At 36.4% G+C, this 23,735-nt stretch overlaps 1 protein-coding gene across 2 annotated transcripts in view; it reads left to right on the top strand.

Annotated features, from left to right (window-relative positions):
- Positions 1-23,735, top strand: part of si:dkey-27h10.2 (putative uncharacterized protein DDB_G0290521) — a 76,360-nt gene that overhangs the window by 13,753 nt on the left and 38,872 nt on the right. For both annotated transcript variants that reach the window (XM_049481402.1, XM_049481401.1), the window contains exons 8-11: positions 768-788; positions 896-975; positions 2,628-2,721; positions 5,613-5,702. In XM_049481402.1, the coding sequence (XP_049337359.1) occupies positions 768-788; positions 896-975; positions 2,628-2,721; positions 5,613-5,702 (285 nt within the window). The remainder of the gene's footprint in view (positions 1-767; positions 789-895; positions 976-2,627; positions 2,722-5,612; positions 5,703-23,735) is intronic.

Genomic DNA, 23,735 nt, shown 5'->3' with positions numbered 1-23,735 from the left:
TTTTTTTTTGAGTTTATAGATTTTAAATAAACAGTAAAATAACGTAGATTTGAACGTAGAGGAAATTTGTGTATTTGAATGAGACAAAAAAAATTGTTGGCGATAATGACTAGAGGTTTGATTACGTACATTAAGTACAACTGAGACATTCAACACCTAAAAAAAACACTGTATCAGCTGTTAAGCATGGTGGTGGTAGCATCATGGTTCATTGTAGCATGTATTTGATTCACTGCACACTTATACACACTATTCTTATGAGAAAAAGAGAATTTTACTTCAAAAGGTTTCTTTAACAGTAAAATAATGTAGATTTTCATAGGAAATTAGTGTATTTTGAACACGTTTTACTGTTAAACCTAAATTCAAACTTTAATTTAACAGAATTATATTAGAGAAATGTGTTAAAAACTGTCATTTTCTAGCAGCAGGGTTACTGATTTTTGACAACTATATTTATATTTACCTTATAATATATAATATATGAATATTAGGCGAGAGGGTCTAATGATGCAGTGAACCAGATCCACTGCACAATTTACACTATTTATACTGTAAAAATCTTTATTAATGTAAAATAAGTTACATTGTGATGTAGGTATGAAAGCACCCTTACAGTCTTACATATGCTGAACACTTTTACACTGTTCTTAATCTGCTGAATCTTCACAGATGCTCATCTGAGGATTTAATTGAATTTAATAGTACATTTAATTTATTATTTCATGTCAACCATTTACTTATATAATATAATGTTGTTTCCACAGATGGATCCAGTGCCAGCATAAGTAAGTTTTCATTTAAAATTCATATAAACACAATTCAGAAACAAATATTACGATATTTAATAGAATTGAAGCTGAACTCTACCTTTTCTTGTTTTGATATTCTTCAGCATACATCATCATCATCCTCGTCATCATCTTGTGTATTACTGGAGCCATTGGTTTCTGCTGTTATCAGAACAAAAGCAGGGTAAGAACCTTACTTTAAAAAAGTTAATATATGTAATTTTCTTTTTTTGTGCTTTTGACAGTTATAAACTGTAATAAACTGTAATAAACTATTGTGAATATACTCCGATTCTGAATTTTCACAGTTTTATTTCACATTTAATGAATGTTATATACGGTGGCCGAGAAAGCCCAGCGCAGTGCAAATTGAAAAGCGCTGCAAAAGCACAAAACACATCCATCAAAATTACAACACAGGCGCTGCAAATAGAAAAACGCGCTGCAAATAGAACCACAACACAACGGAAGTGAGTCACAACACAACTGAATTTTCCCGGGGGACCTTAAAAGATGCTGTACCAGCTGTATACAAAGGACAATAAGTGGCAAACAAGCTTCTGAAAAGTAAGTAATGTTTATTACCTGTGATTACCACGGTTGTGTGCATATTATTAAAAGTTCTGCTTCACAAAACGCCTTGTTTGCCACTTATTGTCCTTTGTAAACATAGTGAAGTCCGAGACGTTACTGAAGACGCAGCTTAGCTGGTACAGTATCTTTTAAATTCAGTTGTGTTGTGACTCACTTCCGTTGTGTTGTGACTCACTTCCGTTGTGTTGTGGTTCTATTTGCAGCGCGTTTTTCTATTTGCTGCGCCTGTGTTGTAATTTTGATGGATGTGTTTAGTGCTTTTGCAGCGCTTTTCAATTTGCACTGCGTTGGGCTTTCTCGGCCATCGTAGTTATAGCCTAAATGTATTTATTTTTATCTTGTTTGGCAAAGAAAAAAAAACTACTGCAATTTAAAACTACTTCCTATTTAAAACATATCATACCAGACAGACCAACAAAGCACATACGTAGATTAACCACAGTTCAATTCGAATCATTTACCTCAGTAGTGCTGTTTTAATAAAAAAGTAAGCAGTGCAACTCAAATCACATGTGAGAGAAGATTACACAGTGCACATCCTAGTGGCTTATAAGTACTAATTACTATCATTAACTAGTTTTTTACTATATTTTGTATGTGGCATGTATACAATATAAAAGTTAAAATATAAAAGTTAAACGTAAAAGTTTATAAAAGTTGAGTATACTCAAATATCCATGATACAGTTTCAGAAATGTGTATATATATATTTGCTTTTTTGTTATGCTGATATTTTTCTGATTATCAAACAAACTTTAATATCAGACAAAGATAACCTGAGTAAATATTAAAAGCACTTTTTAAAATGATAAGTATATTTATCAAAGGAAAAAAATAATAATTGTATTACATTTTACATACATTTCTTTCTCATTATTTATAAAGAAAAATAAATTAATAAAAAAAATGTCTTGGTTGCCAAATATTCAGTACAACAAGTAACAGTTGAACTGTTGTTTGAATCCTGTTGGAGATGTTATGTTGTATTGTTCACTGTTTGACTTTCTTTGTTAATTTCAGTTTCTTTTATCAGTTCAATTTTCTGAGCTATAGCTTAGATTATAATTATATTAATTATATTATTTAACATAACATATTTTTTTTCTTTTTTATTATACAGCACTTAGGTTGAAAGTTGATGTCTTTTAAATGTGTTAATTAAACAAATCTGACCTGACTTGACTTAATAGACAATATTAATCTATTCATATTAATTGATTAATTAATTAATATCTCTTTCAGACCTTCTCTCTAGACAGAAGCAGTAAAAGTGAAGATGCTCATATTCCCCTCAGTACAGTGGAGCCGGAAGTGTTTGAAGCCAGCGCGTCTAAAGGTACTTTAACCTTATTTATCACATGATAAATATGTTTATATACAAATATTTGAAAAAATCTCTTAAAACTTACAAAACATATTTAGTTTTAGACTGTAGACTTCACAGAAATCATATTTTCCAGCTTAATCAATTATTATTTTTACTTTTATGCATGTGTTTACCCTTTTATTGTCTATTCCGATGGACAACAGGTCTCAGTTAGTGTTATATGCAGTAAAACATTTAAATACATGATGTCCATTGTAATGGACACCTCAGCTGAATATGCAGACAATATGAGAAAAAATGATATAAAAATATGAAATTAATATTAATATTAATAATAATAGCTGAACAGTGGGTGTGAAGGATGTGATGTCACTGACATCAAAGGTTATTTTTGTAGGAGGGGTGGGGTTCTCTCAAGATGACAGGGTGGATAGGGTGGATCCTCGGACAGGTTTAAATAGATAGATATATTTATAAATATAATAAATAATCATAATAATTAAGATGTTTAATTATATTTTTTTTCCTTTAATTTTTTTTTTTTTTAAATGTGTTACTTTTTAACAACTTTTTAATGTGTTAAAAAAATGTTCTCTATTTTGGGATCAAGTTATTTTTTTATTTTATTTTACTTCAACAGTTACCAAAAATGTAATTCTACACAGGGATGTGCACAGGAATCTTGAAGGGCAGTTGCTCTAACCTGAAGAAAGGGCACCCCACCCCAAAAAGGGTCTCTCTCTCTCCTGTATTCGTCTCTTTTCCCTGGGTATTTTGAATATTCTGCTTTAACACAACGTGCATGTGAATAATTCGAATAGTGCTTTATGTCCGTCGTTCATCTTGCTTGATAAAATGAAATGTTATCAGCTGCATGTAACTTAGTTTGGTTAGCCTCCCACAAAACAACCTGAGCCGTGTAAAACGTTGACTGCAGGCTAGCTGGCTGTCGGGGTTTTTTTTGCTACCTAAACGTGGTACAGTAGGTGGCTGTCAGATTATTTAGGATCACTAAACGTCCTAATCTCGACGACATCTGATTTTAGAGCAGTTGATTGTGATCATGTCTTGTAATACTGTGAAGCTACATTTCAAGCTCACCTTCAGGGCAGTTGCTCTACTCCCACGCCATCTTCAAACTCCTGCTAGTCGGCTAAAGCGCCGCCTGGTCGTGTGCTGCGCTTTTTTTCTTCTTCTGAATCTGAATCTGAATGAGTGACTCTGAAAACGTTGTTTTATGAAACGTCAATCAAAATTACGAATTATAAAGAAAATCTTGTTGAAATATGAAATCATATTTGCCTATATTATTTTTTCCCCTCCCTCGGAAGGGCAATATCAGCCAAGGACGGCAAAAGGGCAGTTGCCCAAGCACATTGGGCCATGGTGTCTGCACGTCACTGATTCTACAAATGTCACTTCCTTACCCTGTTCCCTTCTGTGCTCGTGTTTCTCTGTGTTTGTGTAGCTTTTCCCTCTCTGCATGTTCCTCCACCACAAAACTCATTCTTAATCTGTCCCTTACATCCCAACAGATTTGCTTCTAAATAGATCATTTGGCTTCATGAATTTGATCTCTGGACATTTTTAACATTGATATAGTAGCTGTGATAGCCAGTATTGGATATTTATGGATATATATGAGATTATGTGGGGAAAGCCACCTCTGATAGATAAGTTTAGACCGGCAAGCCATACCTTCCTTTGTTTTTCTGTTAGATTTAACTTGAATGAATCATTTATCAATAGTAATGCTGGAGCCACTGGGATTTCTTGTTCTACAATTGAAGACAGTATAGTAGTAACACTCGTCCAAAGGTCATGAACTTTTCTACAGTCCCACACCATATCGTCACTGTCCAATGAAAAACCAAGATCTCCAAAACAGCAACTTTCCAGAAGTTAAACTTTCAATGGGAGTCAATAGAAAAAAAGACTTAATTTCAGGTCATTTTAAAGTATTTCTATTGATCCATTCATCAGGAAATTTTGGCACAGTGTAAGGGACAGTTTGTGTGTTCAAACTAGGTTGTAAACTAAAACTCCACAAAACTGGAGATACTTGTTTTTCATTGGACAATGACGATTTGCAAAAAAAAAAAAAAAGTTTTTATTTGTTGTTGTGCACAATAATTACAGTAAGGATCTTTTGAAGCTTGAAGTAACACTCTGAGTTCATACAGTCTTGGAAAACCTGGAAAAGTCATGGAATTTTGAAAATAGCAATTTCCAGGCCTGGATGAATTTTGAAAAAATTTAAATACCCAAAAAGTTTTGAAAAAGTTACGGAAATTAGGTCTACAAATCTTTGTGTTTCAATTTATCAATGGAGAAAATCTATTTTGAGCTAACAAATACATCAGCTCAGAGTTAATTCAGTAATTTTAAGCCTACACAATGGAGCTCTCAGGATCTAACACACTTTTTACTATTATAGATTGTGTGTCAACATTTTTCTAAGATTCATTTTAGAGCTCAATTTTGATTATAGTTTTAGTTGCTTTTTTGGTTTTATTGTCCATGTCTGCACTGAAGTTTTGGTCATGGAAAATCATATGATCAAAAAACTTTTCCTCATGGTCATGGAATAATCATGGATATCTATTGTTTAAAAAGTGTTTGAACCCTGAACAGTGCAGACATGACAGTAAAAATACCTTTCTACATCAAAGAAAAATGTATAAAACTTATAACAAATGTATTAAAAAAAGTAAAGAATAACATTCCTCTATTTGTGTAGTAATCTGTAATTTTATAGTAAATATTGAAAAAAAGTATTGTTATACAGTGTTTGTATGAAATTTAACTATGTCATTATATATAACTATACTGTTATTAAAAAGGCACGTTATGTTGATTCTGACCCCATTAAAATCAGTTTTATATCTGTTTTCCTACAGATATGGAAACCTTTACTGCGACTGAAACCTCTGGAACAGTTGAGAGCTCCCCACCGGCCGAGGCTGTGGAGAAAAAGGAAGAGGAAAAAGGTGAGTAGTGCTTTTATTTTACAAGTAAAGAAGCTAAAGACTCTATTCAGTTTACTGAAGGTCTAAACTGGAGAAATGTGTAAGTGCGATTGCAAGCTTAAATGGTTTCCACTTTTCCACAGGTGAAAGCAATGTGTTTTTGTTGTCTGATTGTGGTTTGTGGTTGCCGTGGCGTTACTAGGTAGTTGCTAGGCGGTTGCTATGATGCTGCTTCATGAGGTGGTTTCTGCGGTGGTGCTTAATGCTTGCTAGATAAATGTGTGTCATGTTGATAAGTGGTAAATAAGCAGTTTTGTTGCTGGGCGGATGCTGTGGTATGCCAGGTGGCTGCTATTGTATGTTAGTGTGTATCAAAGATAGCTTTGATAAATGTTCAATTAATTGAGATATTGGTTTAAAATCACTTAAATCGCTCAGCAGTACTTTAAGCTATCTCTTGTGAAAAGGAAGTATGCCTAAGAGCATTAAAAGTATGTTCAAATTAGGTAAAGAATACTAAAATGCATTTTCAATTTAATATACTTTATGAAAATACACATTAAATATACTTTCTCTGTATTTCCAAAACAAAAATATTTTCAAGACATGCTTTAAATAATATGTTGTGTTGATAAAAATATATATAGTGTATAGTATATAGAAATAAATACTGTTTAAAGTGCACTTTAATGTTTTTTTTCCCAGTAGCACTTAGCTGTACACAATGTATGCATCAATATGCAAATTAGTACACTTACAGTATACTTTAAGTAGATTAAAAAAATCTACTTAAGCTCACAAAAGCACCCAAAAGCACAATTTAATGCTTTTATATTTTGTTTAAATATAGTTTAATTACAACTAAAATATACTTAAGTTGCCATGTTCTAAAATAGTACATTTAGTATGTATTTAAGTACATATTTTAATTTTAAAAAGTGTGTACTTTTCCATGCTAAGTATATATATATTTTTAAATATACTTAATACACCTTTCTTTTACAAGCGTGATCTCAAAATTGTACTAAATTCTACTATTGTACTGTTGTACTAAATCCATATAAATACATTTTTAGGATCAATAAAAAGATCAAAATGTTCATTTAAATTGAGAGAATTGAGTTTTGTTGACACAAATATGAGCTCTTCTTCTACACTGATATACTACTGAAATGTATGTGTGATAAAAAAGACAGCAATTAAAAATATATTACATTTTTCTTAGAATTTTTATTAGTATTAATTCATTAAGTCTGGAAAGAGATGCCTTTAGACACTGTTTCCTCTGTTGAAAAGCGCAGAAGCGCTGCGCCGTTAAGATACCAACTCACCAAAGTCAGAGCGCACCTGGCTTTTAAAGGGAATAGCAAGTGAAGTGCTGATTGGTTTTATTTCACAGTACCCCCCCAAACACACCTTTCGAGCTGCGCAAGGCATACTCTTCCTGTTGTTACGATAGCAAAGACACATTGACGCCCTAAATCAACCTGCAGGGTGCACAATTGATGGCTTGCCTAAAGATCACTAATTATTCATGGGTGTGTTTTGGGTGTAACGTAAAATAAACCAATCAGTGTGTCACTTGCCATTCCCTTTAAGTCTCTCCGACTTTGGCGCGTTTCAGATCTTAACAGTGCATCACTTTTGTGCGTCTCAGCAGAGGATACTGACCTGCTTGTTCACGCTGTGAAGATACACCAGCAGCTTATTTAAGGGAACAGTAATGTTATTTTATTCTTTATTCACTTTATTGTTGAGGTAAAAGTACGCGTGCTGAGGGCGCACGGTGCACACAGTGCTACTGTGTGGCTAAGATAGGATTGGGTGGCTGACTGTTGACTGTTATCAGGGTTTCAATGAGTCAGTGGCGCACTTGTATTTCCTGCCACCAAGATAGAAACACACCTGAATACACCTCACTTCCAGACCACCACGCCTACTGTACTGTAGAACTACTGTAGAACAGTAGTTACACTGTTATTACATGATTGTTAATGTGTAACTATGCAGTTATTACAGACACTTATTATATAAATCAATTTGGAAACCTGCTCCTCAGATCCCTAAAAAAACTCACATGACTGAAATTGATTAAAACCATTCATCAATATTAAACTCTGGTAACCAGCTACATATGTGTGCCATTGGGTACACTATAAATATAAGGTAGCAGTATATAAAGATGAGTGAAAGTTTAGACCTCATCACTTTATTTGTCTAAGCTTCAGCATCTGAGAATAGACCTGAATACAGTGTGTTCACAGTTCCAGATAAAGATGCGCTATTCTACTTCCTCTTTAGCTGAAAAAGACAGAAGGAAGTTGGTTTTGAACTTTGTTAGCTCATCTACATTTCTTCATTTTTAACACGTCTCTTATCTACATTCACACATAGTTCTGCATGTGCAGAGCTGAGACAGTCTTATATAGCTTTATATATTTGGTACCATGCATAATATCAGGCATGCAGTAGACAGATACAGTATAAAGCCCTCAGTATTGAGTTTTGAATAATGTGGTGCACACACTATAATCCAAAGGCTTTTGGTATGTCAAGTAAAATGCAATTCATCTAAAATAAAACATGCAACGAAGTACTTATACAGAGTAGTATATTTACCCTGGTTGAAAAGTTTATGTTTTTAAAGCAGCTTTTTGCAAAAAAATTGGTATTTCTAGCTTTACTTGGACAGTGCAATGCTTTGAACCACCCCTAAAGACCACACTTTACACGTGCATTTCTGGACAACCTAAAAAATATGCAGCACATTTGGCGCGTTCGTATCTTAACAGCATGACGCTTTGTGCATCTCAGCAGAGGATACTGACCTGCTCGTTCACACTGTGAAGGTACGCTAATTTAAGCAGCTAATTTAAGGGAACAGCAATGTTATTTTATTCTTTATTGTGTTTATTGCTGAGGTAAAAGGCTGGATTTGTGCTCTGCTGTGTGTTTATTTGTGTGTAAGGAGTGGCGGTGTTCCTACATGGCTAACACAGGACTTAGCAGCTGACTGTTGTCAGGGTTTTAATCAGTCACTGGAGTACCTGTATTTCCTGCTGCCAATAACAGCAAAAAAGGCAAGTGTTAAATTAACTCCCACAGAGTTGATTTTAACTCTTTTTCAGGGTTTATATAGGTCCACACTCTTTGGAGTTAAATCAACACTTTCAAAATAGTTAAACATTTAACACCTCGTCCTTTTTAACTCACATTTGTATTTCTTTAACTTCCTAAATTGTTACACTAACACTGGAAAGAGTTAAAAAAAATTATAAATGAGAAGAAGATTAGTCAATTGATTTGACTTTTTATTATTTAATTATTATTCAGGACAGGTTAGCGTGTAATTTTCCATTGTATTTTTTAGTGCATTACCAACACTTTATCACAATTTACTGTACAAAGGATGGTAACTTGCTCTTATAGCCTACAATATATTGGCCTTACAAACAACCATTAAAAAAAATATATAACACAATACCCAATGGAAGGTAGCCCTTTTGGGCAAGATTTCACACTGATGGTAAGTTAGGATCTGGGGCACACACCTATTATGCAAATAACGTGTTTAACTGGGTGGAGTTTAATTAAATCTCTGTGGAGTTGGCCAGTGTTAATTGGGTTAAGTGGGATTAACACTGAAATATTCAACTCTGTCAAATAACTCCAACACCGAACACCATTTAACTCTGAAAGAGTTAAAATTACACTTTGAGAGTGAAAATCAACTCTCAGCTGTTTAACTCTGAAATTTCAACTCTCCTGTTTTTGCTGTAAAGAGAGAAACACACCAGAAATGTACCTGAACACACCACACTTCCACATCACCACAGCCATCAGTGTAGATTTATTTCTAAACTCCAACACTATTTCAACAGCGCGGGCGCAAGGCTTGAAAATAGACTGTTAAGGGGGTGTAAGATAGCAATGAGTATCATAACGTGCCGTGCACAGGGTGTATGATGTACGATGTGGTAGAATAATATTATAGGATTTTACACTAATACTACTATGCCCCTAATATTGTTTTTGTCAATATTTGACCTGTTTCCTGTTGTTTTAAGCTGTTATTCTAAAATAAGAAAATGCTACATGCTAGTGTTGTTTTAAGGCTGAACTCATATCTGCATTAATGATCTGTGGTCTGAAGTGTTGAGCAGAAATTGAACTGAAGATCTCAGGCTTAAGTTCTTAATTAGACGACATGAAACAGAAACTCTTTTTACACTTTGAAAAGCAATGAGCTGCTACTTTATAATTCTAAAAATAAAAGAGCAAAAAAGAATGCTTGGTGAAGACTTTATAAAAAAAATATTTTTTACATGTCATGTTGTTGACCTGAGGCAACATAGCGCCTTTGGCTTTTACACCATTCTATATAATACCACATATTTATGTTTATTTATTTAGATATAATGTTTTCAGGTTTTCCATTTTTTATGGTGGTTACTCCTCTTATTATAAATGCACAGTCTGCACTGAGTGTAGACATTCAGAGCTGTTTATTGTTTAAATAATTAATGTATCAGGACACACCTGGGCAACAAAACACACCTGACTGTCACATGTTCCAATGCTTTTGCTCACGAGAAAAAAAATGGGTGTTTCAGACAGGAGGTGCTATCTTCTGAACTGCACTGAAAAAAAATGATGAGCAAAATTTACTTTTAAAAAGTTTTTTTTTTTTTTGCTTTTTTGTTACCACTTTAAAATAAGACTACCTTTATAAAGGGTTTATAAATGGTTTACAATTAATTTATTAATGGTTAATAACTAGGTTGTAAATGCCTTAAAAATCATTAATAATCAGTTATAACACATTTTTAAGGCATTTACAACCTAATTAGTAACATTAATAAACTAATTGTAAACTATTTATAAACGCTTTATAAATGTAGTCTCATTTTAAAGTGGTACCAGAGTAAATAACTGAAATCAACTTCAGTCAATTCTTTCTTTTATTAAACTTTACTTAATGTATTTTTGCTGAATCAATCCTTTCTTTTAGTGACCTTTACTTAATTTCTCCTTACAATATTACCTAATTACAATGACTTAATTGATAAAATATTACTAAAATAATTTATGATACATGATATATTATCATTTCTGAAATTCAAATATTTTTATTTAAAACACACATTCAAATATTTACATAAACTCAAGTATTTATTTTGTAAACAGACCAAGTCTCACTGTCTCAACACATGGATGGCATCAGTGCCAGATTAACACTTTCTGAGGCCCGGGGCTAATTACCAGGATGAGGCCCTTCATTTCATGTTCTGATGCATGACCTCACACAAACACACGGACACATCAGCGACAGCGTACACAGTACCAATCTATAACAGACTACCGTTTAATGTGAACTGGTAAAATGATTTCAATTCAATTTAGGGTTGGGCGATGTCTCTTTAGCTGGCAGATGACGATGTTTACATGGAAACATCGCGATGGACGATGATATCGTGTGGGGTGTGGGTTGAATAGAAATAACTAAAAACTTACATTTACTATAGACGAATAAAATCTATACGCAAAAAAGGAAAAATAGGACACTTTAAAAAGATCATTAAAATGGATACATAAAAAATAAAGAATGTATATCTTATGAAGAAAAAAAATATTTAATCAATAAAATAATAAAAAATATTTCAAATGAATAAAACAATAATTAATATGCAATAAAACTCATTTAAAACACAATCAAAGGCTTTCTGATGCAAAAGAATAATAAAAGTTTCAGTTTCAGTTTCAAGTCATTGAAACAGCTCACCAAAACCTCAACCTTTCCTTTATATTTGACAATATTCGATTAACTTTACAGGTCCTCACTCATCTTCATTTATTTAACTAAACTGAGTTTTATATTATTGTATTATATTATTTATATTATTATTATTTGTAGCCCTGCGCTGAATTCATCTCCGCGCTGCGGAAGAGCGAGAGAGAGAGAGAGAGAGAGAGAGAGAGAGAGAGAGAGAGAGAGAGAGAGAGAGAGAGAGAGAGAGAGAGAGAGCGCGCAGCGCATCTTTGCTGGTGGTAGCTGCTACAGCAGGCTGACTACTCCACGTTGGTTAATTTGGGTGTTTTCTGTAATAATTCTGTCGCTCTTTCCTTTTTTATTGCTTGTAATTTTCGTTTTTTAAATTATTTTTTGTCATTTGACATTCAGCGACCAGAAGCCCCCCTAGTGGCGAGGCCCGGGACTGCAGCCCTTTCAGCCCATTCTTTTAATCCGGCCCTGGATGGCATGTAATACTTTCTTTGTAGTATACTAATAAGAATGTATTGCATGCCATTTTAACTAAAATATATACATTTCAGCCCTTACCAAAATCATGAATTTAAAATATAATAATATATTTGGTACTTACTATATCTATATCTATGTCTTTATCTGCTCCAATAAATTGTATTCCATTGGTAATACTTGTGTACGTGCATTAGATAAGATGGGTGTGTGTTGCAGCGTGAAGTAGTTTAAAAGGGGGTTAAAGCAGAAAAGCAGAAACAGAACAGGGCCAATAACTACTTTACAAACGGCTGTAATGTGGACGGCTTCCAGCAGGTGGAGAGCTAAGCTTAAGATAAAATGCAAAAAAAAAAAAAAAAATGAGCCTTTTCTAACTTCCGTTTTATTATATAAAGTTCATAATAAACAGCTAAATAACTTTTACAGTACATTTTTATATTTTAACCAATTTAAAAGCTAAAAGACCCTTTAAAATCTGTGTAAAGTTCCTTAAAACACTCTGTCCTTCACTTTAACTCTTTAACTGTCCCTAAGTGACACATAGTCAACATCCTGAGAGCATCATCACTACAGGACAGTGTGTGAATCTGTGTTCGTTTATCTTACCTTATACACAGAATGTAGTTTCGCTGGGCTAAGATCTTATCTCTTCTTATCTTATGATTTTAGCCTTAAAATATTTAGTCATGTGCTTACAATAAGAAACAAACATGAATGAGCTGCTCACTGAATTTATCTGACTTAATTTTAAATTTGGTAAAAATATTCAGAATTGAGTCTGGGTTCTTAAGGGTTAAAATCGAAAAGTATTTAACTAAGTATTTAAAAGTAAACTAAGACTTTTTCAACTTTGTCTAATTTTGATCATGGTTTCAGAAGTTTGTTTATTATAATAATTATTCTTTTTATTGTTTTATTTGTTTTTTGGGGGTTAGAGATGAAAAAGAACAGCTCTATATTGCGTACACTGTAAACACTGGAAAACACTGTGTGAGTCAATGCATCAGAAAATGCAGGAAGAAACAGTATTGCAGGTTATATTTTGAATTTTGTATCAATATTTAGAATTGGGTCTGGGTTCTTTTGGGTTAAAATTTAAAAGTATTTAACAAACTAAGATTTTTATAATTTTGTCGAATTTTGTTCATGTTTTCAGAAGTTTTTTATTATTATAATAATAATACTTTTTATTGTTTTATTAGTTTTTTGAGGGTTAGAGATGATAAAAAAAGAACAGCTCTATATTGCGTACACTGTAAACACTGGAAAACACTATATGAGTCAATGCATCAGAAAATGCAGGAAGAAACAGTATTGCAGGTTATATTTTGAGTATTCAGAAATGGGTCTGGGCTCTTAAGGGTTAAAATTCAAAAGTATTTAACAAACTTTAACAAACTAAGACTTTAACAACTTTGTCTAATTTTTTATGGTTTCAGGAGTTTTTTATTATTATAACAATTATTCTTTTTATAATTTTATTCGTTTTTTTGCATTAGAGATGAAAAAGAACAGCTATTGCGTACACTGTAAACACTGGAAAACACTGTATGACTCAATGCTTCAGAAAATGCAGGAAGAAACAGTATTGCAGGTTATATTTCGCAAACTTCACATGCCCCTTTGTGATAAGATGCTGTGTCATAACTTTTTTAGTTTATTAACAGAACACATTTTACGTATTTAACTTTTGATGTTTTCTTTAACCCTTGTGTGGTGTTCATATTTTTTGTTACTTGTATTTAATTCAGAAAAATTAAGCAATTTTACATTAAAATGCTTTACACATGCTTGCTTCACCTAAATTGCAAGCAATATAAACAGCTTACATGGTTAATATTTGCCCTTTACCTTTCTTATATTACATTTCTTTTAAAAAGTGCTACTCTTTTTTTATTAGTTTTTTAATAAAATATAAAAGAAAATGAATTAAACTTAAGATATGAGTGGAAAATTTGTTTAGTTTCAAATTTACAAATGAAGCAATGTTTATTAGCCCTTGGCCAAACATACTCTATATAATATAAATGGGGGGGGGGGGGGTACGAGGGTACAGTGTGTTTATCGAAAATGTGTTTTGATATATGTTTTTCACAAAAAATTATCCAATGCCAATGAGTTTAAGTTAGAAAAAATATATTTTTTTGTATCATTTGATGAAAAATGAAAACGGGTCCCACAGACCCGAACACCACACAAGGGTTAAAGCTGATATTTCCCCTTCTGAAGTCTCCATTGCTCCACCAGCCGCTGTGTATTTGTAGCGCAGAAATGAGCCAAAGAGTCTAAAATGGTGAGAGTGTGCTGTTGTAGTGCAGAAAACGGGCCAAAGATTAGAAAAGCGGCAAGAGAGTGCTCACAGTGAAACAGCTGGATCCTCTTTTAGAGGCTGTACGTTTGACATAAGTACGTAAAGTCGTGTGACGTGGCCAGAAGAACTCCTGCAAAAGCAGAGATGGTCGTTCCAGCACACTGGTACCATTAAACACCATATTTTATCCATATTCTTCTCCACTCAGAAATACTTCTGCTTTCAGTTTAGAAACAAAATAATACAGACTGCCACTTTAATTTCATTACATTATTTTTATGTTTTTTATGTTCTTTTCTCTCTTTTATCCTCAAATTTCCAAAAAAAAAAGCCCAAACCAGTGCAAATATGATATGAAACGTTTGGGTACAATGTAATTACTGCGTTAGGATGGTAAAACTTGTGGCACTGGATTACTAATCACATGATTGTAGGTTTGATACCTGCCTCCCTTAAGCTGTTGGGCTCCAGGAGCACAGTAACAAAACCAACCCTGCAATCTGACCTCAGGATATGCAAAGAGAAGAATTTGCTTATATTCCAGTGATCAAGTTTAACGACTATTAACATGCTAATTATCTCTCAGTGAAGATATTAGTAGTACGAACAATGCAGAACTTAATTATTATACGCTCAATAACAAAAACAAACACATCCTAGATTACTGCAGCCATATATATAAATAATTACAGGTGTGACAGGTGTGATTAGACACTGGGGGCCCTATTTTAGTGATATTTAAGCTGTAGTACACCATTCAAGTGTGTATCACACAGCTGGATTTAGGGCGTCAGTGTGTCTTTGGTATCATGAGGTAGTAAAAATTATGCCTTGTACGGCTCAAACCACATAAAAAGCATGAAAAAATACTTTTAAATTAATTAATCATGGGTGTGTTTTGCACGTTACGCGAAATAAACCAATCAGTATGTAAGTTGTCATTCCCTTTAAGGGTGTTTTCACACCTGTAGTTGGTTTCTCTGGTCTGAATCAGTTGATGAGTTCGTTTACTTGGAGCGTTTTCTCCCTCTGTTTAGTCTGGTTTCACACAGGCATGAATGTAAACGCACCAAAATGCGCACCAATAAACACGCAAGCAGGCTGTGTCCTGTGATTGGTCAGAGCGTAGTCTGGCGTGGAAGTAAATATACATATACAAAAAAAGGTTTGGTACCGGACCGAGACCACCTCCTCTAGCTGGTCTCAGTCCGGTTCTTTTGATCCGCACCCGAGTGAGATTACTGTTTTCACACCTGCTCAATCGAACCACACTAAAGTTACAAACGGACCAAATAGTGCTGGTGTGAAAACGCCCTAAGAGTCAGGTGAGCTCTGACTTTGGCACATTTGTATCTTAACAGCGCGGCGCAGAGGATACTGATCTGCTCGTTCACACTGTGAAGATACACCAGCAGCTCATTTAAGGGAACAGTAACGTTATTTTATTGTTTATTCTGTTTATTCTTAAAGTAAAAGTCAGGTTTGTGCTTTGCAGTGCATGGTATTTACGAGATACGAGCACATGAACACCACCACAATCTCATATTTACCAGTGGGAAATTCTGATTTTTAGATAAGAAACTGAGTTTCCCAGTTGGGTGCATGTCAGTAACAAGAGCTCAATAAATTAATCTAATTGATTTAAATTGATATGGAAATAAATTCAATCAATTAATGCACACAGTTTGTATTGTAAACTGCTCAACACTTAAACACTTGCAGGTTGTAACTAATAAAATCACTAGCAATAAATAAAAAAAATAAAATAATAAAAAACAACTAGTATAATTCATGGTTCTAATGGAAAAAAAAACACCACTCAAATAATGCATATCTTATTCGCTTCATTCTCTTGGAGTTGGGCAAAATAGGGCAGGATAATGCTCGTCCACAAGTGTTACCCATGAGCCTTTTAAAGCTTTAAAGCAGTAATTTATTTGTTACCAGAAAGAATGTATGGAATGTGTTTTATGTAATATATTTACATTACCCAGTATTCCAAATAAATAATACACACAAGCTTTGGACCAGTTTTGTCCAACTACTGCATGTGCCAACACCCCGGATGCTAAGTATAATACAATAATCAGACCAAGCAACAACACCCTAATTGAAAAATATAAACCACATTTCTTTTAACTTACAGTTTATTTTATCAAAAACTGAAGTGACATTTCAAGCACATACATGTTGCTTCTGTTGAGTCTATTGGTGAGATACAGTATGTACTGAGTGAAAACCCCATCTCACGCTCAGGAAATGACACAATTCAAACTTGTTTTGCTTTTGAGGAACTTAAGCAACCAGGTTCTTGTCAGTTTCCACACTGTATGGTCAATGTGTCAAAATTAGCACCAACCAGAATGCACTCTCACATGCAGTGACGCATGTACTTAACTGCATTTTACATGGGCGACACAATCTTTGTGAACCCCATAGCTGAGTTATTATATAGGTTATAGTTTATTATTGCAGGGTTTTCATATGGCTTGGTTTCTTTAGCTTTGTTTTAGTGAAAAACGAGAAGGAATGCATTTGTGGAAGGAAGAAACAGCTGTCTGAAAGTCTGATGCATTTTGTTGCCTAATGTGGTGACGAACCACTACTTTAAGGGGAAGGAAAATGCACTTGACTTTTATTTATTTTTAAAAAAAATTGCATTAAAATGCCAGTAGGGAAAAAAGTACTGCATAAACTGTGTCCAGATTAATTTGATTGGAGAAACTAGTTTAGCTTTTAATAAATAAACTTGAAATTACCCAGCATCCCTGAACTTTAACACGTACCGCAGAAGCTAGAGTAGCCAAAACTGCTCCAAACAGTGCTAATAAAGCTTCAGAACTCTTCATGGTGTACACCACACACAGGAAACTACACTCTTACCAGCTCATAGTGCAATCTCCCACTATAACACAGTTATTACACAGTGGAACTATGCAAAATTAAGCAATTTTGTTGGCAATACTGCATACGTACAGGGCATACAGAGGATTGAAATTATGTAACTCTCCTTCCCAAAGTTTCAGCAAGTACAGGAAAAAATAAAAAAAAGAAGAATAAAAGCATTACTGTATTTTTTTGGACTTTTATTTTCTCTTAAAAATCAACAGTGCACCTCTGTTAGCCTTGTGTATGAATTCTATCAGTCAGGTATTAAGGAGCTGTAAAGCCACTTTGCAGAAGTACAGCGTTATTAGGTTGAGTTTTCAGTAAAGTTTCTCCAACAATAAGGCTGAGAGTAGCAGCATTAGCTTTAGCGGCTAATCGCAGAGCTAGCTCTTTTGCTGTCCAGAAGCGAGTAAATTGGACTGTAGTCTTTGTGTTTGCCATGTTAAAACAAGCTATGTGGGACAAACAGCTAGCTGATAGCATACTGGGTTACCGGAACACTTTACGTCCTGCTACGTCCTGCGGTTAGCGGCTAATGCTAATGCTGCTGCACCCAGCCTTAGTGCTGGAGAATTTTTACTGACAACTCACTCTTAGACTAAATACTGGAAATCAAAGCTTACTGTAAATAAACGGAAGTGCTTTATTCACCCAAAAAACAGTTTTCAGGAGAGAAATCTGTGTAGATGAACATGACGTAGATGAAAGAAACACTTGACGTTTTTTTTTTTAAGAATCTTAGTTTTATTTATTTTAAAGGGACTAAAAGCTGAATGGTCAGGTAGGTCAGTCAGACTGGATTATAAAAGATTAAATATCTACTAATAAATATAAAATCAGTCAGTTTAGCAAAGTCACTAACTAAACAATACAGTCCAGAATGTTGCATTGTACAGTAACAGTCAAATGTTTATATAATAATAAAATATATAAAAATAAATCAAATAATTAGCAATGTAGCTAGTAATAAAATATTCACACTGCATGTTTGGATTTTTTTGAATAATTATTATTTTGGATATTAATTGAATAATTAAACAGCAAGCAACAAATAAATACAAGCACAAAAATCAGATTGGGAAGCATCCGTTTTGCTTGATACTCAAGATTAATGCTGTAGACTTGGGACTGAGGGTATCGACTTTTAGACACATCCTCATTTAATTTACTGCTTTCTCCTTAATTCGTATAATCCGGTTCCTCACAACATCTGCAGAACTTTCTCACACAGTCAGCAGTAAGACTAATTACTAGTGGTGCTGAAGCTAATGACAGTCGTTGGGTCTCTTTGGTGCGGCGACAGTGGATTAGAGTGTGAAGATCAGGAAGCACAAGGAGAGCACAGTGTGGAAAAGTGATGCTAAACGAGAGAAAGGGCAGGAATGCTGGGGAGGAACAGTGATGTGGTTAGCTGGAGCGGTGAGTCAGAAGCTGCAGTCTGTTATAGTGAGCTGAGTAATAACGGGGTGTCTCGCTTTTCCCACCTGGACCAGCTGCCGCTCCTCAGCAGACCCTGCAGGATCCAGCAATCACACACTGCATTTACTTTAGCTGTTCCAGCGCTACCATTAACAATTACGCTGGAAGTGAGTAAGTGGGAAAGGGCTGGAGAAACAGAGTGACCGTGGGAGGAGAGAGCGCTGGTGTCTGGAGGAACGGCGGCATCTGTAATGATTTTTTATGTGATGTCTTCATGAAGTGAGCGCTGCTTTCTCATTACGAGGAGCTGCTGTACCTGTAGGTGATAGGTAGTGAGGGAATGATGGGATCCAATGAAAGGGTCCCAAAAACATTCTCAAACAGAAAAGTTTTGGAAGAGAGTAGGGGTTAATTGCTGTACATTTATGTAGATGCAAAAAGCTTGATATTGGTCAATTGTCTTATTCATGTGTAGTTTTGGAGAAGCTTTAAGCTTAAATTATTACCTAAATTAACTATAGCTCACTCTTTTAAAAGGTTAGAATACCAAATATCTTCGCTGTCCAATAAATCTCTAAAAAAAAAAAAATTACAGGAGAGAGAAAAAAACTTCTAAACTTTCAATGGAAGTCAATGTAAAAAATACTTTATTTCAGATCATTTTTAAGTATTTGAGAGAAAGCGTTATAATGTGAGATACTGTCTCTGGTTCACTTCGGTTATAGTACATGCCAAAGATCAATATCAGTACGCCAGTGCCAGTGATTCACTTTATTATTTATTATTATTTTTATTACACCAACACACCCTAAATCCATCTGTGCAATACAAAATTGACCGGTGCGCCATAGATTGCTAGTGTTGCCAGTGATAATGTGCACAATGGTATTGTGCAAAATGTATACAGTGTATCACAAAAGTGAGTACACCCCTCACATTTCTGCAGATAAGTATTTAAGTATATCTTTTCATGGACAGCATTTGGACGTGACGCTGAGCATGTGCACTCAGCTTCTTTGGACGACCAACGCAAAGTCTGTTCTGAGTGGATCCTGCTCTTTTAAAACTCTGGATGATCTTGGCCACTGTGCTGCAGCTCAGTTTAAGGGTGTTGGCAATCTTCTTGTAGCTTTGACCCTCTTCATGTAGCGCAACAGTTCGTCTTTTAAGATCCTCAGAGAGTTCTTTGCCATGAGGTGACATGTTGGAACTTTCAATGACCAGTAAGAGAAAGTGTGAGAGCTATACTACAAAACTGAACACACCTGCTTCCTATGAACACCTGAGACATAGAGACTTAGTAACACTAGCGAGTCACATGACATTTTGGAGGGAAAATGACAAGCAGTGCTCAATTTGGACATTAAGGGGTTTAGTTTCTTAGGGGTGTACTCACTTTTGTTGCTGGTGATTTTATACAATAATGGCTGTATATTGAGTTATTTTGAGGAAAGAATAAATTTACACTGGTATATAAGCTGTACACAGACTACTTTTCATCGTGTCAAAGTTTCATTTTGTCAGTGGTTTCCCATGAAAAGATATACTTAACCCTTGTGTGGTGTTCGGGTCTGTGGGACCCGTTTTCATTTTTCATCAAATGATACAAAAAAATATTTTTTCTAACTCAAACTCATTGGCATTGGCTCATTTTTTGTGAAAAACATATATCAAAACACATTTTCGATAAACACACACTGTACACCCCCCCCCCCAACACACACACATTTATATTATATACAGTATGTTTGGCCAAGGGCTAATAAACATTGCTTCATTTGTAAATTTTAAACTAAAAAAAAGTTATACTCATATCTTGAGTTTAATTCATTTTCTTTTACATTTTATTAAAAAACTAATAAAAAAAGAGTAGCACTTTTTGAAAGAAATTGTCACGTCTGGTGCTGTAGGCACTTCCTGTCCTTCCACACTGGTCTCCAACGGAGGTTGTCAGCCCAACAACTACAACACCCAGAATGCACCACCCGCTGACAACACACACACTGCTGATCACGTGACACCTCACCTGCCCCGGCCTGTTAGCCCTGAGTATTAGCCACAGTATAAAAGTACTGCTCAGACGCCCTTCGGCGCCGCGTATTGCCTAGGTTTTGTCCGACATTACAAAGCGTTATTTCCTGTGATTACTCTCTGTGTATGACCTTGCCTTTTGTTTTGTGACAACCGATTTTTGCCTTTGCCTCCGTTGTGGATTTTTCGTGTATCACCCTGGACTGTTTATCGTTTATGTTTTTCGGATCACCTTTGATACTGCCTGCCTCGTGTATGACTATTGGACTGTTTACCGTTTCTGTTTTTGGATTGCCTCTGATACTGTGTACTTCGTGTATGACCACTGGACTGCCTCACTATCCTGTTAAGCTCTCCGCTCTCAGGTATACCTTTACTGGTGTTTTGTTGCTATTGCTAATCTCATTTTCTGTACCCTGTGGGTTTTTAATAAAATCCTTAACTGGTTCCGCGAGTGTCTGTATTCTGTGCCCCACCATGACAGAATACGCGGCCTCACGTGAGCAGACAGCGATCTCTGACCAGTTGAAGACAGGGTTGATTAGCCAGGGACAACTTCTCGGTCAGCACCAACAAACCCTCGTTGGTGTGACTCACGCCGTTACCGAGCTAGCTAGCCAGCAAGCTAATCAGCAACAACAGCTAACTAGCATCCTCGACCACCTTCAGGGATTAGCTTCAGCTAACGCTAGCTCTACTGCTAACACTAGCTCCATGGCTAACACCAAGCCTCATAAACCCAGCGCTTCTTCCTCCGGATTTTTTGTGTGCAAACCGGAGTTATATGACGGTGATCCGGTGAAGTGCAGCGGTTTTATTTTACAGTGCTCTGTTTACTTCAGTAACTCTCCAGTAACTACTGATCAAGCCAAAATAGGCTTTATTATCTCTCGTCTCTCCGGGAAAGCACTCGAGTGGGCCACTGCTTTTTGGGATAGCATTTCGGTGGCTAGCTACACGGATTTTTTGGACACTTTCCGCTCCGTGTTTGATCACTCGCGTTACGGGCAATCTAATGGAGAGTTACTGCTCGCTCTGAAGCAAGGTCACAAGCCAGTCGCTACGTATGCTCTGGAGTTTCGGACGCTAGCTGCTGGCAGTGGATGGAATGACGCAGCGCTTCTCTCGGTGTTTAAAAACGGACTCAACCCGGACATTTTAAGAGAGTTAGCTTGCCGAGATGAAGCACTCACTCTGGATCAACTCATTGCTCTCTCGATTCGCCTGGATCAGCTGATATCTCGTCGTCCCAAGTCCAGCACTCACGTAGCTTCTGTACCCCATCCACACGTCTCTGCCAGCGGTTTCAGTGGGTCTTCATCTGCTCCGGAGTCCACACCTGAACCCATGGACATCCAGAGATCCAGACTGTCTGCTGCCGAGCGCCAACGACGTATTCGATTCCAGCTATGTCTCTACTGTGGAGAGAAGGGTCATCGCAAAGCTGAGTGTGGTTTCCTGACCCGATCCATGAGGTCTCCTGCGACGGGAAAGCGCGTGGAAAGGGTTCCACGCGCCAACGTGGTACGTAACCTGACTCCTTGTCGTGATTCTAAGAGTTTTTCTCTGCCTATGATTTTGAGTTCACCTACTGGTTCTTTTCCCGTTGCAGCACTCGTTGATTCCGGATCGGAGGGAAACTTCATAAGCCTGGAGTTGGTTAAAGAGCACAACATCCCCACAAGGGAGCTCCGTCGCCCCATCTCTATCCACGCCGTTGATGGGAAATCGGTGCGCTCCAGACCTGTCACTCTCCAGACTGTACCACTCTCTCTCCAAGCCAGCGCTCTCCACCACGAGGAACTGTCTCTGTTCGTGCTTCCCAGCACGGACCACCCGTTGATTTTGGGTATGCCGTGGCTCAAGACGCACAACCCACTGATTTCCTGGTCTGAGGGGGACATTACGGTTTGGTCTGATTTCTGTTTTGAACATTGTTTAGCCCATACTGATATAGCCTTACAGTCCACCTCTATTGAAAGCCCCACAGCCGTAGATTCTCCCGTGGCTCCTCCTGAGTATTCTGATTATCTGGAGGTATTTAGCAAAGCTAATGCTACTAAGCTGCCACCGCATCGCCCCTATGACTGTGCCATAGATCTTATTGAAGGTACCTCTCTTCCTAAGGCTAGAATATATCCCCTCACTCTTGACGAAGAGAAGGCTATGGCTACTTACGTAGAGGAGGCTCTTGCGCAGGGTTTCATTCGCCCATCTAAGTCTCCTGTAGGTTCGGGGTTTTTTTTTGTTAAGAAGAAGGATGGTGGTCTCCGTCCTTGTATTGATTACCGTGGTTTAAATGACATCACCAAGAAGTTCGCCTACCCGCTCCCTCTCATCCCTAGTGCTCTCGAACAATTACGTGAGGCTAAGTATTTCACCAAGCTCGACTTACGCAGTGCCTACAATCTCATTCGCATCCGTGAGGGGGATGAATGGAAGACTGCCTTTACTACCACCAATGGGCACTATGAGTACCTGGTAATGAGTTTTGGTCTAGCTAACGCACCGGCAGTCTTCCAGTCATTCATGAACGACATTTTTCGTGACATGATTAACAAGCATTTAGTCCTTTTTATAGATGACATTCTGATTTATTCACCAGACTTAGAATCCCACGTTCGTCATGTCCGCGCCGTACTCAAACGTTTGCTAGACAACAATTTGTATGCTAAAGCCGAGAAGTGTGAGTTCCATCTCCAACGGGTCACATTTCTCGGCTATGTCATCAGTCCTCAGGGCGTCCTCATGGACGATACTAAAGTTTCCGCAGTCACTAATTGGCCCGTTCCGCAGTCCATAAAAGACCTCCAACGTTTTTTGGGTTTTGCTAATTTTTATCGGAGGTTCATACGCAACTTTAGCAGTATTGCCGCTCCACTTACTGCATTGACTAAGGGGGCCACCAAGGTGCTTAATTGGTCACCCGCAGCTGAGGCTGCTTTTTCTAGGCTTAAGTCCGCGTTTGTTTCAGCTCCTATTCTCGCTCATCCCAAACCCGATTTGCCCTTCGTGGTCGAGGTTGACGCTTCTGACTCTGGGGTGGGGGCCGTGTTATCACAGCGCAGTGGTTCTCCTCCTAAACTTCATCCCATAGCCTTCTTTTCTAGAAAGATGTCTCCTGCAGAACGCAATTATGGCA

This window comes from Astyanax mexicanus, chromosome 7, assembly GCF_023375975.1.
Source record: "Astyanax mexicanus isolate ESR-SI-001 chromosome 7, AstMex3_surface, whole genome shotgun sequence".
Lineage (NCBI taxonomy): Eukaryota > Metazoa > Chordata > Actinopteri > Characiformes > Acestrorhamphidae > Astyanax > Astyanax mexicanus.
The sequence above is the reverse complement of the archived record's forward strand: the minus strand, read 5'-3'. Positions and strand labels throughout refer to the sequence as shown.